Source organism: Lepus europaeus, chromosome 20 (assembly GCF_033115175.1).
Source record: "Lepus europaeus isolate LE1 chromosome 20, mLepTim1.pri, whole genome shotgun sequence".
Classification (NCBI taxonomy): Eukaryota; Metazoa; Chordata; class Mammalia; order Lagomorpha; family Leporidae; genus Lepus; species Lepus europaeus.
In genome coordinates this window covers 31528937-31543830 of record NC_084846.1, presented here as the reverse complement: position 1 = coordinate 31543830, position 14894 = coordinate 31528937, and the positions used below count along the sequence as shown (strand labels likewise).

General features: G+C 46.6%; 1 protein-coding gene across 1 annotated transcript in view; it reads left to right on the top strand.

Annotated features, from left to right (window-relative positions):
• The window catches only part of JAZF1 (JAZF zinc finger 1), a 331686-nt gene that overhangs the window by 185963 nt on the left and 130829 nt on the right, over positions 1-14894 (top strand). Inside the window, exon 2 of the mRNA XM_062179040.1 lies at positions 1292-1364. Coding sequence (XP_062035024.1) covers positions 1292-1364 — 73 coding nt within the window. The remainder of the gene's footprint in view (positions 1-1291; positions 1365-14894) is intronic.

Below are 14894 nucleotides of genomic sequence, written 5' to 3'. Positions count from 1 at the left end.
TGCGAGCCCCGACTCTTTGTCTCTTATTTCAAAATCTGGCTTTCGAGGACCTACAGTGGCAAAGACCCAGGAAGCAGGATTTCTGAATAATGGCTCCCTGGAATTTTTGGTATAAACACAACAAATAAAGGGAACAGGAGGTTCTTTGACATGGAGAATACAACTGGCACTGATGTCCAGTTTGAGTCTGGGATTTGAAAGCATTGCAAACGGGCTTTTATGCTATCGTTTTTTTTTTGCCACCCAGGTTCTCTGCCACCGTGTCGCTCCCCTTGCCCCAACACCTGTTAATGCACTTGGGAGTTAGTGCGTGTACGTTACATCTCCAGCGTGCAGTAAACACTTCCTGTGTGGAGGTGCTTGAAACAACACCTGTCATTACATCAAAGAAGGTGTGACCCGCCAAGCGCAGCTGGGAAGACTTCTAATAAGGAGATGGTTTTAAACAAGGCTGCAATGAAAAGAGATCTGGGTGAAGTGTGTGAACCTTGTTCTGAGAGAACAAAAGGTGCCCTCACACTGCTTCCCTCGGATGATTGTCTAAGCGTTGTTTTTGCACACGCTCATGCGGGTTTTTGCACATTGTCTGTGTGAGAAGCTTGAGGACATGTTTGGAGGCTGTGTGAAAAGGAGATTTTGGTGCCGAGCTGGGGGCGCACCATTCAGGAGCGGGAGCCTTGCTTGGGAGGTGGAGGCTGTCCCTGGGAGGGGGCAGCCCCTCTAGTGAATGTGGGGCTTGTTGACTCCTGACCCATTGTGAGTGTAGGGAAGTTAGAATGAACTCATTATGCATTTAAAAAGGAGAAGAGCTGCCCTCCAGAATATGAATTCAAACACAGAAAAGTGTTCAGTGAACAGGAACAATACTCAGTAGATTTCCAAATTGATGGAGCTTTCCAATGGAAACTAATTTGTTCCAGCATTGAAGTGAGCATAATTAACAGAGACTTTCTTTCTTAGGCCGATTAACCACCGAAAACCATGCCAACATTGTAACTGTAAGCAGTGAGAACCAATATTTATGAGGGGGATTGTGCAGGAGTTTGTGTGACAGATGGGCATTTTATCACTGTTGATGTTTGGAATTCCCTCGAAAAGTAATGCAATATCTTGTTATTTATGAATGAATGAACAAATGATTGTGCTCTGCTGGCCGAGTTTTCTCTAAAAAAGAGGGGCATGAAACTAATCTCTCTTTCTGTTTAGCCTCTGTTACTTTGCATTGGGGAGCCTCGTGTGTTCCGAAGCAAAATCTGAAAAAAAAAAAATCATAATTGTGTTTTCATTACAGATACCGATCCACGTGTTTTAGAGAAACAAGAACTGCAGCAGCCAACCTATGTCGCCCTCAGTTACATCAATAGGTAAGCCATTTTTGGAACTGATAGCAGTCTCATCTGCCGCCACACACTCGTTGAACGGGTCTTTTGAACAGAGTGGGAAACAAGCCGGGTTTTCAGCCTCAAGACGCTTGCATGAGATGATTTCAAAGCAGCCTCTATGTGCAATTTTCTGCTCTCCCCGTTGGGGAGCTGCAAAATCGTGGTTCTCTGTGCATGTGGCTAGAACCTGACTGATTTATAAGCTCGTTCTGGAAGTATTTTGTATGTAAAGTTGGAATATGCTCTTTGGACTCGGTAGGGCAGTTTGGAAAATTAATGGATTTATGTTGCAGTGAACCTTTTAAATCCCGGGGTGAAGAGGTGCTTTATGAACTCAAAACATGGTTGGAATATCAGAATGTAACAAATTGAAATAATTTAATATCAGAAAGTTACTTAGTAGCAACTCATCTCTTAGTAAAAACATTCTCGGCAATGGACTCCATTTGTGTAGCATTAACATGAGTTTTTACTTAAAATGAGCATGTGAGCCCAGCCTTAGAGGGCCGTTTCCAACTTGATAGATCAGGTCTGAAAGAGGACTTAGTGTTTCAGCCAGCTCCACTAATTAAGGAGACAGTAATTTTTGGAGAGAACCCGAAATCGACTTAGGTTAAGAAAACACACGGCCTTGAACGTGAAAAAGACGAAATGAAAGCAAGGCTAGTTTTTAATGAGAATGAAAAACTCTCTGCTCGTAATTCAGGGAGTGTATTTCCCCAACTGTCCCTTTCTCGGCAGGCAGGCGAGGAGTGTCTGAGTCTCAGTACCTGAGGGTGCGTTCACGGTCTGAGGTGGAAAGCTGGGAATGAATTATCTGCACTGTTTCATTTTAGAGCCTTTTGAGAAAACTCATTTAATTCCCGCCCAGATAGAGTTGTGAATGGAGTCGCCTGTGCTCAGTTTCGAGTTCTTACGTGAAACATGTTTTTAAAAGGATTTCATAACATAAACGTCAATTCACATATCTCCTTGGGATTTCCTGCTTATCAGACCTTCCTGAGAAGTGTGAGAATTCTACATTTTCTGTTGCCCATAATTTTTGACTTATATTAAATAGGATGCATTCAGAATCACATCAGATACTAATAAAGCTGTATGGACTTATTTGGGTTTGTCATAGAACTTGAATTGTTTCCAGCAATTAGCCAAGCTTTATGAAAAAATCTTTAGAGTTACATAAATTAATAAAAGTTTAGTCTACTGATATTGGAGAATGGGGTAAATAGGCTTATAGATTAGCTGTGGTATTGAATAGGACTTTTAATAGTGTGGCTATTATGTTTTGGATAAAACATTATCACCTATGTATTCCCCAGTCTGTGGAATACTAAGCCTTGTTCTTGTTGGAGTCTCTGAAGCTTTCAATTGTCACATTGTTGGCCCATGTGAGCGTTTGGCACAGCAGTTAGTACTCTACTTGGGATGCCCGCATCCTGTATTGGAGTGCCTGGGTTCAAGTCCCAGCCCTGGATCAGATCCAGCTTCTTGTTACTGCGCCCCCTGGGAGGCAACAGGGAAAGGCACAGGCACTTACATCCCTGCCAGCCACCCACGTGGAAAACCAGTAGGAGTTCCTGGCATTCGACTTTGACCTAGCCCCCACTGGCTATTGTGGGCATTTGGAGAGTGAACCAGTAGCTGAAAAATTGATATCCCTCTGACTCAATCTTTCTCTCTGCTTTTCAAAATGAATAAAATTTAAAATAGGTTGTCAGCTGTGTTAGACAGCAGGTGCTGGCTAATGACACTCGTTAAGTGACAAATACATTCTGTTAGGCGTGACTCAGTACTGTAAGACAAGCCAGAATAGTGACAGGGGCCACACACAAAATAACCCACCAGAGAACTTGCAACAAGGGCCACAGCTGAGCACAAAGTCTGCAGTAGGATGTGCTGGAACCCCGGAGACTCGGGGCATGAGCTGTGGACATGGAATTTCTTGGATAAGCCTTCTGGGAGAAAGTGAGTCATGTTTAAAGTAAGCGTTTATTATTACAGCTGTATATAGGCATTGTAGAAAATTGGAAAATATCGTCAGACAGAAATGTAAAAAAAAATATTAAAACAACATAGTCCTACCACCCAGATATCACTGCTGGTAACACTTTGACACATATTTTCAGATCATTTTCTAAGAGTACATATATATAATTTTTAACCAAGAACTGGGCATACTGTTTTACAACCTGCCCTTCTTAGACATTGATCTCTAGTTTTCCATTTTAATACATATGGGTTAGTTGATTGGTTTTTTGTTTCTGTTTTTCTTTTAGCTGCATGGTTTCTGTATAAGTGAAGGTAGAGTGCCCCCCTCCCCTTGTAAACTCTGACATGGGATGAGAAGAGCCATGTAAAGTGGCCAGCTCCACGGGGACATGAGAAAGAGGCCCAGGCCCCTGGTTTGTTCTTCGTTTTTGTTTTTTCTTTTTCAAAACAGTGATTTTTGTCACTTTCCTTTTTTTTTTTTTTTTTGGACAGGCAGAGTGGACAGTGAGAGAGACAGAGAGAAAGGTCTTCCTTTTTCTGTTGTTTCACCCCCCAATGGCCGCTGTGGCCGACACGCTGCAGCCGGCGCACCGCGCTGATCTGAAACCAGGAGCCAAGTGCTTTTCCTGGTCTCCCATGCAGGTGCAGGGCCCAAGCACTTGGGCCATCCTCCATTACACTCCCGGGCCACAGCAGAGAGTTGGACTGGAAGAGGAGCAACCGGGACAGAATCCGGCGCTCCGACCGGGACTAGAACCCGGTGTGCCAGTGCCGCAGGCGGAGGATTAGCCTATTGAGCCGCGGCGCCGACCGATTTTTGTCACTTTCAAACAACAGAATAGCATATGTGGGGGAATCAAAAACATTAGGCTCCTCAAAACTCTGCAGTGTCTAGTGCGATAACGTGAAGTGGCACGCACGTCACCTCCATCCAGCGACAGCCCTGCGCTCCAGAGCAGGGCCCTGGGAAGACTTGGTGCTCCAGCGTGGCCTCCTCGCTGCCCTTGGTCTTCCACGATGTCTTCAGCGGACCCTTCCTGGAGGGTGCATCACTCTCCTCGCCCAGCTGCAAGTCGACCCGTGGTTCTGCCAAAGCCTCTAAGTATCCTTCCGTCTCGAAACAGGCCCAGGTGCTTTATACCCATGCCCTGTCAGGCTGCAGGTGCTGGGCGGAGTATCCGTTTTGAGCTGAGACATGGCTGTGACAGTGACAGGGGGCCATTGCATCCAATACCTCCGTCTTACTACAATCCCTGCCTCAGCTGGCCTGGGACATGAATTGGGCCTGGCCCTGTGCCCCAGCTGGAAACCCCTTCACCAGTACCTTTGAATCTTAATCTAACACTCAGATCAGATGCAGACCTCCGCCAGTGCTTTAAACACGTCCTTTGCCTTTGGTTCCTCTAGGCCAGACCTTCGTGCGACACGTAACTGTTTTGTCTTTCAAGTGTCCTTTAGTCTGGCACAGCCTGTTTCACTGATGATGACTTGTTAGAGAGGCCAGTTGTTGCACAGGAAGTGCCCACCCTCTGGATTTTCCCTCGGTTGTCATTTGCTGGGTTCCTCCGGTATTTGCTGTGAACTGGAAGTTGGGTCTGGAGTGGGTGAATCTAGAACCAGACCCCTTGTGTTCAGAGGCCTGAGCAGCCACAGCATTCGCCAGCTGAATGCAAACTGGTAGAAGTGCACGTGGGTAGAGGACCGGTGAGATCACTGATGATCTTTACATGGAAGGTTGCCCGAGTTACGGCACTGCTCACGTGGGACCCCTTTGAAGGGGTGCCACGTGCCTGGTGTCCCTACACACAGAAGACACTGTGTGTTTGTGTCCATAGGTGGCAAACAAAAGCCTAGGAAATGAGCGGGCCGGGCAGTGGACCACCTGCAAGCATGGCCACGGTGGAAGATGTGCTGAAGGGAGTCTTGGGGGACCTTTGGGGGAAAGAAGCACACGGTATCCAAATTGAGATGAAGCCAGTGTGGACCCAAGAAAGGAGCTATGGGGTTAGGGAATGTGAGAAAGCTTGACAGCAGTGTGCTGCACGGAGTAGAAAAGAGTAGCATTTCTAAAAACAGACACGAACAAAAATGTTTTCCTTAAACCTCAGAGGGAAATAAACCTTAATTCTGCTGAGCAGTGGAAACAGGAAAAGAATGACTATTTCTCTGCTCAAGGTCTGTTTATCCAATCCTGACAGACATTGGGGCATCTCCTGATTGAGATGAAACTTTCTTTGTGACAACACCAACTAACCAGTCCACAGAGGGCTTGGGTCCTTGCAGTGGAGCCAACTTTTAGATTATTTTTTTTTAAAGGAGAAAATAAGTAGAAATTGATGCCTTCATTTCACCTATTGTAAACTGCTCTACACTCTTCAAGATAACATGTGCAACGTATTACATGTTTTTAGGTATCAAATTCCTTTTAAAGCAGGTCTGTGTAATGAGTAGCTTCATGGAAGTCAGCTGGATTTTGCATTCGGTCGGCTGCAACTGTGTGTGTTGTGCAGCCTCTGAAGACTCCACTGACCTCTTGGGAGGAAATCAGAGTGGAACGGGCAGGTGTGAGTGTATGGGGAGGAAGAACCCTGGCTTCAAACTCATACCTTGGGACCCAGAATCTAACCACTGTGTAGCCTGACATCTTGTTGAGAACAGGAAGGAAAGAATTTGGAAGACTAATACTGAAAAATAAGATAGGTGAGCTGGGCAGAGGGGACATATGTACAAGAGTAATACAGAATAATTGCTGTGCCACAGTTAATTGGAGGGTAGCAACCTACTAAGATGAACTGGTAGGAGCCAGCAGGAAATAAAAATGCTGAGATGCCCAGCAGTGCCTGTGCTGCTGTGGAACAGGAGTTGAGCGCAAGATGAATTCTGGTGTAGCAGGACTCGGCTGTCCTGGGAAGGACAGCTCGGCACCTCCAGTTCACAGGAGAGAGCAGGCAGACTACAATGAACGCACAGGAAACCAAGCTCCTCACTCGCCTACGAGGCAGAGGCTAGGTGAGCCGCAGAGAGGTCGGGTGCGTCTCTGTGGAAGGGTACTGGGCTGCCTCTGGGAATTCTTGCTTCTCGGATTCTTGTCTGAATAGTTAGGGTAACTGCCTTGAGTTGATACAGTAGCTTATGAATAACTTGTGAGTCCCCAGAAACGGATAACTGAGATGGCGCAAAGATGTGGTGATGGACATGGCACTCTTCATTACACTGTGTTCTCTACGAAGTGTATTTTTATTAAAATGGAGCTTACAAATTATCTTTGTTTTTTTAAGGGTATATACATATATGGCATTTGGGGTAGGATATGAAGAACGATGTACCTATGCATAAGTTTTTACCTTCTTATTCTCAATCCTTCTAATAAAATGTCTTCCTGTAACTAACTACTACAGTTTCTACAATACTTGGTGCAGTAGCTGTAGGTTTGACCTCAAAAACTCCTTTTTTAGCTTAGAATTTGCTCTTAAACAGCAAATTGAATGTGTTTTGTAGAACAGTAGTTCCAAGAGTCATTCACCATGCTCGCTCGCTGTCTCCTCTTTCTCTCTTCACTCACGTTAGGATACTGCAGTCATTAAGTTTGGATAATCATGTGTTAAATAAGGTAGGATCCTTTACTACAGGACATATTGGCCCCTCTCTGATGTGTGTTTTGCGTCTCCAGCAGGGACATGCATATCTCATCTGTATCTGGTCCCAGGAAGCATCCACAAGATTAGTGCTCTAAAAATTCCAGCTGGGAGTTGCTAGAGCAATATCACTTCTGTCCTCCTCCGCTTCCCCAAGGAACCCTCGAGCCCTGTATTGAGAATGGCCTTCCATTCTTTCTCTGATTCTAAATGCAAAACGTTGTCTTTATGCTTTCGAGCAAGTGGTAGAGGAAAAGAAAGCTGTGCCTAACATGCTCACTCGGTCACCTTCTCCTCTTGGGCATTTTTCTGACAGCGATCCCACCACTTCTCAGAACCTGCTCTGACACTGACCCAGCTTACACAAACAGCAAGGCTCTTAATGTTTCTGTTCAGAAATCTCAGACCATTCTGCCGCTCCTGAGTTGTGTGACTGAGTGGGCTAGGCTCTGCCTGTTTCCTTGTCTCTAATACTGCCTGCCTTGTTGTGGGTATTAAGTTAATGAGTGCATACCAGGGTTCCTTTAATAAGCTGGAAGGGAAAAAATAAAAGGTAACATATTTTGTTGTAAACTCTTGGAAATCTGCACATAGATTTTTATAATTCACATTATTTTTCTGTGAACTCTTTGAAGACCCATTGTATAAAGTGCCTATAACAGTGCCTATGACATAGTGTTATGTAAGTGAGAGGGCATCTAATTCTCCATGGATGTTCCATTCTCTGTCTGGTCTTAGAGGAGGTCCAGAGCAGCACTCCACTAGGAAATGAGGGCCACGGTTTTGTGTCTCCACAGTGTCTGGCATGTCACAGATGCTCAGTACTGGTTGAATGGGTGGATGAATTTGCTTAAGAGTCAGTGAGAGAATGAATGGGTGATTCCAGGAACCCCAGGGAAACAAGCAATCAGGAGCCTCTAGTGTCCAAATGCATTGAGATAGCTGTGGACAAATATGGAGTGTTGTGTACTTTCATTCAGCACTCATGTGACTGGCAGCATAAAAATGTACTAAATGGTGGACCAGCCCTGCCATGTGCAACTGGACAAACATGTAGGGTAATAGTTTTCAGCTCTGCAACACATGATACAAGACCTCAATCCATCCCTGAGAGAAAGGAAGCTTAGGCCGTGAGTCCCGTGATCACCTGGCTCTTGGTGTTGGTTGACAATGTCCTTAGTGGAGTGGAGTGAGCTGGACCACAAGCAGAGCACAGCAGGAGAGGAGACCAGACATGAAGGAACGGTGACAGCTTTCCAGAAGTTTGTATGAGGTTCCCCCGTGAGCCCATGGCTGTGAGTGGGCTGCACATGTCCAGGGTGAGGCTGGGAGTCTCATGAAAGAGCAGCTGCTCCATGGTGGGAAAGGAAGAGACAAGGTTGCACTGCAGCCCAGCCAACATGAAACTACTTGTTAACTCAGCCATCCAACCAAGACCCCAGGAAGTCCTCAAGTCACAAACGAGGACTTTGCCACCCCTGCAAACCTCCACAAGATCCCCAGAGGAAAGACAATAGGGAGCTGAGTCCTGACAAGTAAGATGCTCTCAGAAGACATTCTAGGCTTTCCAGAAAGTTACTCCCCTAAAGTATAAATCTAGGCCTACACTGATCTGCCTGAATCAGACAACACAATGTCTAGTACGTAACAAAAAATTACCAGACGTGAAAGAAAAGGGAAAAGCTTTCCTTGGATGAGGGAAACAAAGCAGCCGATGAGGCCTCCCAGAGAGAGCCCAGATTTTGGATTCAGGAAACTAAGATTTGGAAGCAACCATTATAAACATCTTCCAGGACTTAAAGTAGAACTATACGAAATAAGAAGTCATTTCATATGGAAATAAAATCAGTCTGGATGCTTTTTTTTTCTTCTTCTTCTACCAGAATGTGAACTGCTTAATGAAAGCCTTCTTCCTCCTTCCTGCTTCTCACTCCAAAACCTCACCTAATCCACCCAAACCCTCACTCTTGCTATTTCAGTTGGACTCACTTTTGCCAAATTGTAGTCAGTCATAGCCTCATAAAAAATGCTGCAATTAGCTGAGTGTGCACTGGCCTTCTATTTATTTTATACAAATAAGCCTGAAGCATTTGAATTTTTTTTATGAAACCACCTGTTTATGGCCTTCCGAAAGCAGTCATATTTATTACAGAACAAGCCATGCTGTCCCATCCCCTCTGTCTACCTGATCTGAAGTTGTGGGCGCGCCAGCCCCAGACTGAGTATTGTGGCCTGATGAGGTTCTATAAACACAATGCATGTATTTCGGTTTCAAATAGCAGATTTGGTGCTGCCATTATCTTAGTCTATATCTTTATGGATATCGGCAGAAACACTTGACATGGCTGCCTGCCAGGTTTTCCTTGCACTATCTCTAACCTGATTTTGCCTGCTCATGGAGTTCTGCAAAGACCCTACACCCACAAGGGACACTGGGAAGCTGGAATGAGCACCCTTATATGACATTTTTTCTTATTCTAGTGGAATTGGGTTCTGTTGCTGCAGACTCACTGTGAGTGGATCTTGGGAGAGCCAGGGGATTTGATTCACTTGTTAGGTCCTGGGCCTCCGATGGTCTTTGAAGTCTGTGGTTTGTTCCTGGAACCATCAGTGTCCTAAGCAGGTTACTTATGCAACTCAAATCACCTTGCACCTTTTTTTTTCTTTATTAAGTGCATTCATCAGTATTTAGGACTGAGCTTCATTTTCTGCATCTTTGAGCCCAACTCAAAGCTGTACTGAACCAGATTTTTACAGACTCTTTTTTTTTTTTTTAAATTTTTGACAGGCAGAGTGGACAGTGAGAGAGAGACGGAGAGAAAGGTCTTCCTTTTGCCGTTGGTTCACCCTCCAATGGCCGCCGCGGTAGCGCGCTGCGGCCGGTGCACCGCGCTGATCCGATGGCAGGAGCCAGGTGCTTATCCTGGTCTCCCATGGGGTGCAGGGCCCAAGGACTTGGGCCATCCTCCACTGCACTCGCAGGCCACAGCAGAGAGCTGGCCTGGAAGAGGGGCAACCGGGACAGGATCGGTGCCCCGACCGGGACTAGAACCCGGTGTGCCGGCGCCACAAGGCAGAGGATTAGCCTAGTGAGCCGCGGCGCCGGCTAGACTCTTCAAACTTATTGTAGGCCACTAGAGGTTGAGTGATCTTGAAATCATCTAGAGATAGCCTGGGATTTTTTTTTTACCCTCTGCAGAGACCCATTTCCTGGACTTTGTTTTCAGCAAGAGCTGCTATACTTTGCTTAACTCAGATGGTGAAGTTTCCCCATTGACCAGAGCCTACAGAGCTCCCCCTGCCTGTGTCTCCTCCCCGGTGCCACCTTGCCTTGAGATCTCAAAGGCCCCAGTGCCTCCTGCCTTGCCTGGGCTCCCCACTCAGACTGCTGGTGGGTATCAGTTTGCAATTTACCAATCAGATTGATTCCCTTGTCCCCATGACCCTACCTGTTCATCATCCGCCATCCTTAGCCTAAGTCTAAAAGACACCTGTCTTGCAGGCACCTGCTGCGAACTGCTCCCGTAGCGTACAGAGCACTAGAGGCACAACCTTTCCAACTTGGAAAGGCACTCAGTTGAGAGGCACTCAATTCCTGCACTGAGAAAACAGAAGCCATGTCTGCATCGGGTCTTGGCTTCCCTCTTTCACATCGCCAAGTTCACCCGTGTTCTTTACACTCTCTCTTTCCTTTGTTCAAAGCCTGCACACCACAGCCGTCTCTCATCTTTGCAACTTCAAACCCCACTCCCCTGGCTTGCTGAAGTCATGCCCCAGGTGCTGTAGGCTCATCTAGTCCCAGCTCATGTGGTTCTGTTGTCTTGGACACTGCACTTCTGTCCTGCACACCTTGCCCTACTAAGCCTTCCTGCCTTTGCAGCTCTCAGACTTCCTATTTTTGAAGCCCTTTCTCCACTTGCTCTGTCCTGGGTCTCCTACTTCTTTGCTATGTAAACTGTGGATTCTCCCTAAGTTTGGTCCTCTCTCATCTGTGTTGGCTCCATTCCATGACCCTAGCTGTCCTGTTTGTGGAGAGGACTCCTTGACCCCCAGTCCCATGCCACCTCCAGTCCCCTTTCTGACTGTGGGTTCATGAATGCTCAGTACCTATTCAACTGTCCCTATTTTTTTTATTTATTTGTTTGAAAGGCAGAATTAGAGAAGGAGAGACAGGGAGAAAGAGAGATGTTTTCCATCTGTTGTTTGCCTCCTCAGATGGCTGCAACAACCAGGACTGGGCCAGGCTGAAGCCAGGAGCTTCTTCTGGGTCTCCCATGTGGGCACAGGGGCTCAAATATTTTGAGGCATCCTCTGCTGCTTTCCCAGGTGCGTTAGCAGGGAGCTGGATCAGAAGTGGAGCAGCCAGGACTCAAACCAGCGCCCAAACAGGATGCCAGCATTGCAGCCCATGACTTATTTGGCTATGCCATACTGCCCCCTCCCCCACAAAAAAAAAGCTCCTCTTTGATGCCTAATGTTGTTTAGTGGTACCCTCCCATTGGTTAGTCAAGGAGGCTTGGAGTGAGTTATCTTCAATTTTTCTTATCTCCATTTCCAACTGTAATCTGTAATACTAGCATCTTCATAGCCTCTCAAGTGCTTCCCTTCTGGTGTCCTTGCTTGAGGTTCTAATTTCTTGTTCTGGGTCATCCCATCCTGCCTCAGTTCTCTCCACTGCAACCCTGTGTACCAGCTGCTGCCAGGAAGTCTTGGGGGAGACATTCCACACACAGTGCCACGCACAAAACTCCGCACAGTTGGCCCTTGGCTGGCCGTGTCCCTCCTCTTGTCTCTGCCGGGACTCTGCCTCCCTCGGGGTCAACGTGCAACTCTTCCAGTTTTGTGAAGTTTCCTCAGCTTCCTGGAGTGAATTGTTCCAATATTTCAGTTCCTTCCCAGAAAGCACAGCATTTAGCACATTTTGCTACACCATTGAATAATATAAATTTTTTAAAAGATTTATTTATTTAAAAGTCAGAGTTCGGCCGGCACCGTGGCTTAACAGGATAATCCTCCGCCTTGCGGCGCCGGCACACCGGGTTCTAGTCCCTGTTGGGGCCACTGGATTCTATCCCGGTTGCTCCTCTTCCAGGCCAGCTCTCTGCTATGGCCTGGGAAGGCAGTGGAGGATGGCCCAAGTGCTTGGGCCCTGCACCCCATGGGAGACCAGGAGAAGCACCTGGCTCCTGGCTTCAGATCAGCAAGATACGCCAGCCACAGCGGCCATTGGAGGGTAAACCAACGGCAAAAAGGAAGACCTTTCTCTCTATCTCTCTCTCTCTCACTATCCACTCTGCCTGTCAAAAAAAAAAAAAAGTTACACAGAGAGAAGAGAAGCAGAGAGAGAGGTCTTCCATCCAATGGTTCACTCCCCAGTTGGCTGCAGTGGCCAGAGCTGCGCTGATCCAAAGCCAGGAGCTTCTTCTGGGTCTCCCACATGGGTACAGGGGCCCAAGGACTTGGGCCATCTTCTGCTTTCCCAGGCCACAGCAGAGAGCTGGATCGGAAGTGGAGCAGCCGGGTCTCAAACCAGCGCCCATATGGGACGCCGGTGTTCCAGGCCAGGACATTAACCTACTACACCACAGAGCCGGCCCCTAAATTTTTAAATTGCATACAAATGTATATAAGATGCACACAATGTATATAAAAATGTATATATTTTCCTTTCCCCATTCCCTCACCAAGCCTTGTGCCCCAAGTTAACAAATTTTGGCATCGTGCTGGGTGTCTGTCCATGCTCTTCCCGTGGTCAGACATTACATGGGGGTCTGAATGGTTGTGTCACTTGTTTTTATAAAAAGAGCTTGAAATAAACATGACACATATATTAGACACATGTACACACATTTTTTCTTGTTTTTCACTTAACTTCCTTCCAAGTCAATAGAGTGAGAGCTAAATCATTTTTTTTTAGTGGCTACATAAAATTCTGAGCTAAGGCTATTATACTGATTAACGCCACTGTTGATGAGTTGCCATTCTTACTGGATCCAGGTGTGTGTGTGTGTGTGTGTGTGTGTGTGAGAGAGAGAGAGAGAGAGAGAGAGAGAGCGCGCTAGAGAGAGAGAGTGAGCATGAGAGAGAGATGAATCCTGATGTACACAGGCCTCGGTGCCTTGTCTTGAATTATGATTCTGATAGAACGTAAGCCCGAGTGCCTCCTCTCCTACCATTTCTCCAGCCTCGCCCCTTTGTCTTCACCCCTGGAGAGCCACGGCTTATGTGTCCAGAGCACCCAGAGCTCATGCCTGCCCCAAGGCTCTTGTCTTGGGTGGTCCCTCTGGTGAGGTGCTCTCCCTCCAGCCAGAGCCTCACACAGTCCATGTCCTGCTCTCGTTTCTCTCTGATCAGTGGCTCCTCCTGCTTGGCAGGCCTGGTCTGATTTGGGTCCTGTTCTTCCCTCTCTGTGCCCGTCCCTTGCACCATTATTCTGTACAGCACTTACCAATGCCTGAAATCACACAAGCATTTTATTCCAAAGGGTGAGCTCCACGGGTCCAGGGTCTCTGTGACTTTGTCTTGGTCATCACCATTACATAGTAGGTGCTTAGTAAACATGTTTTTGGATGAAAGCATGAAGAACGGTCACAGTTTCATGTGCTTGTGCATGGTGTTGTCTTCCTATTATGTATTTTAGCTGTCTGACTACTACTTGCCTTTTCACACCTGACTGTAGGGCAAGTACTTTTTGCACATGGTATGAAATTAAATCACAAGGTGGCAAATTATAACCTAAGAGATGACCTTGGAGATCTCCCCTCCACCCCCACCACACACATTTACAAAATGACTCAAGGCACTATACCTCTCTTATTTCATTTGGAAATTCAGATCGCTGGCAGTAATCTACTTGATTTATCGTTTTCCCCTTATGTGCAGCACCTCGGAGTTAATTAAGAAGACCATGAATCTTTCCTCTGTAGCCCTCGTGAGTTCCCATTTGCAGAATATTCTCATATTGCTGAGACTGTTGATTTGGGACTCGAGTTGAAACATTACTTAATTTTCTCACATTGAAGTTCATTATGCTGAGCCTAAAGACTAGTCTGCCTTTGAAGGCCCTCTCGCTGGCAAGCTGTAAAATAGCTCCGTGTTCCCAGGTTCTAAATAACTTGTTCTCATTTCCTCCACCACGGCCAAGACCTTGGTCCCTGGCTAACAGCGGTGCAGTGAAGTCGGCCACGCGGCTGCTGAGACTTCCCCATCCTTCCCCCAGAGCCGTGCTGCTGGCCTGCGGCGTAGCCTGTTTCTAGCTGCGGTTGTCTGGGCTTGGAAAGGAAGGACATCATCCATGTCGCCATCGCCACAAAAATGAAGTCAAGTCAGAAGAATGCTTCAAACTAGAATCCTTGAAAGGCAAAAAATTTTATCAAGATGTTCATGTTAAGGAAGAATGAAATGCATAGACGAAAAATGTGCCTCCTTTTCAGCCAAGATTGGTTTCCGTTCATGGAGCACCTGCTGAGTGGTGTGGGGTGGGGGTAGAGTGGCAGAGACCAGGCCAGGCACTTGATTTGTCCTGTTATAAAGTTGCTGCGTGCTTGACAGTGGCTCTGCATCATAGCTCCGTCTGCCTTATCCACCTAAGGAAATGGGTTTTGGGGGAGGCCATGTGCTTTTTGATAATTTAGACTCTTTTGTCGAGCTGAGGAAGCCTGTGGATGACTTCTCAAAACCTAGGTTTTTGAAATCATGAACCCAAATACGTAAGATGATAAAGAAAGCCAGTATATGAAAAGGCAGTTGTCGAGATACCCAAACAACCAACTTGGAATTTAGTGACATTTGCTGCTTTGTGAAAGCCTGGAATCAGAAAGCTGAGGTGCTGGGTTCATGGCTTCCATCATTTCATGTTCGTGATGTGTGTTAAGACCTGCTATAGGGG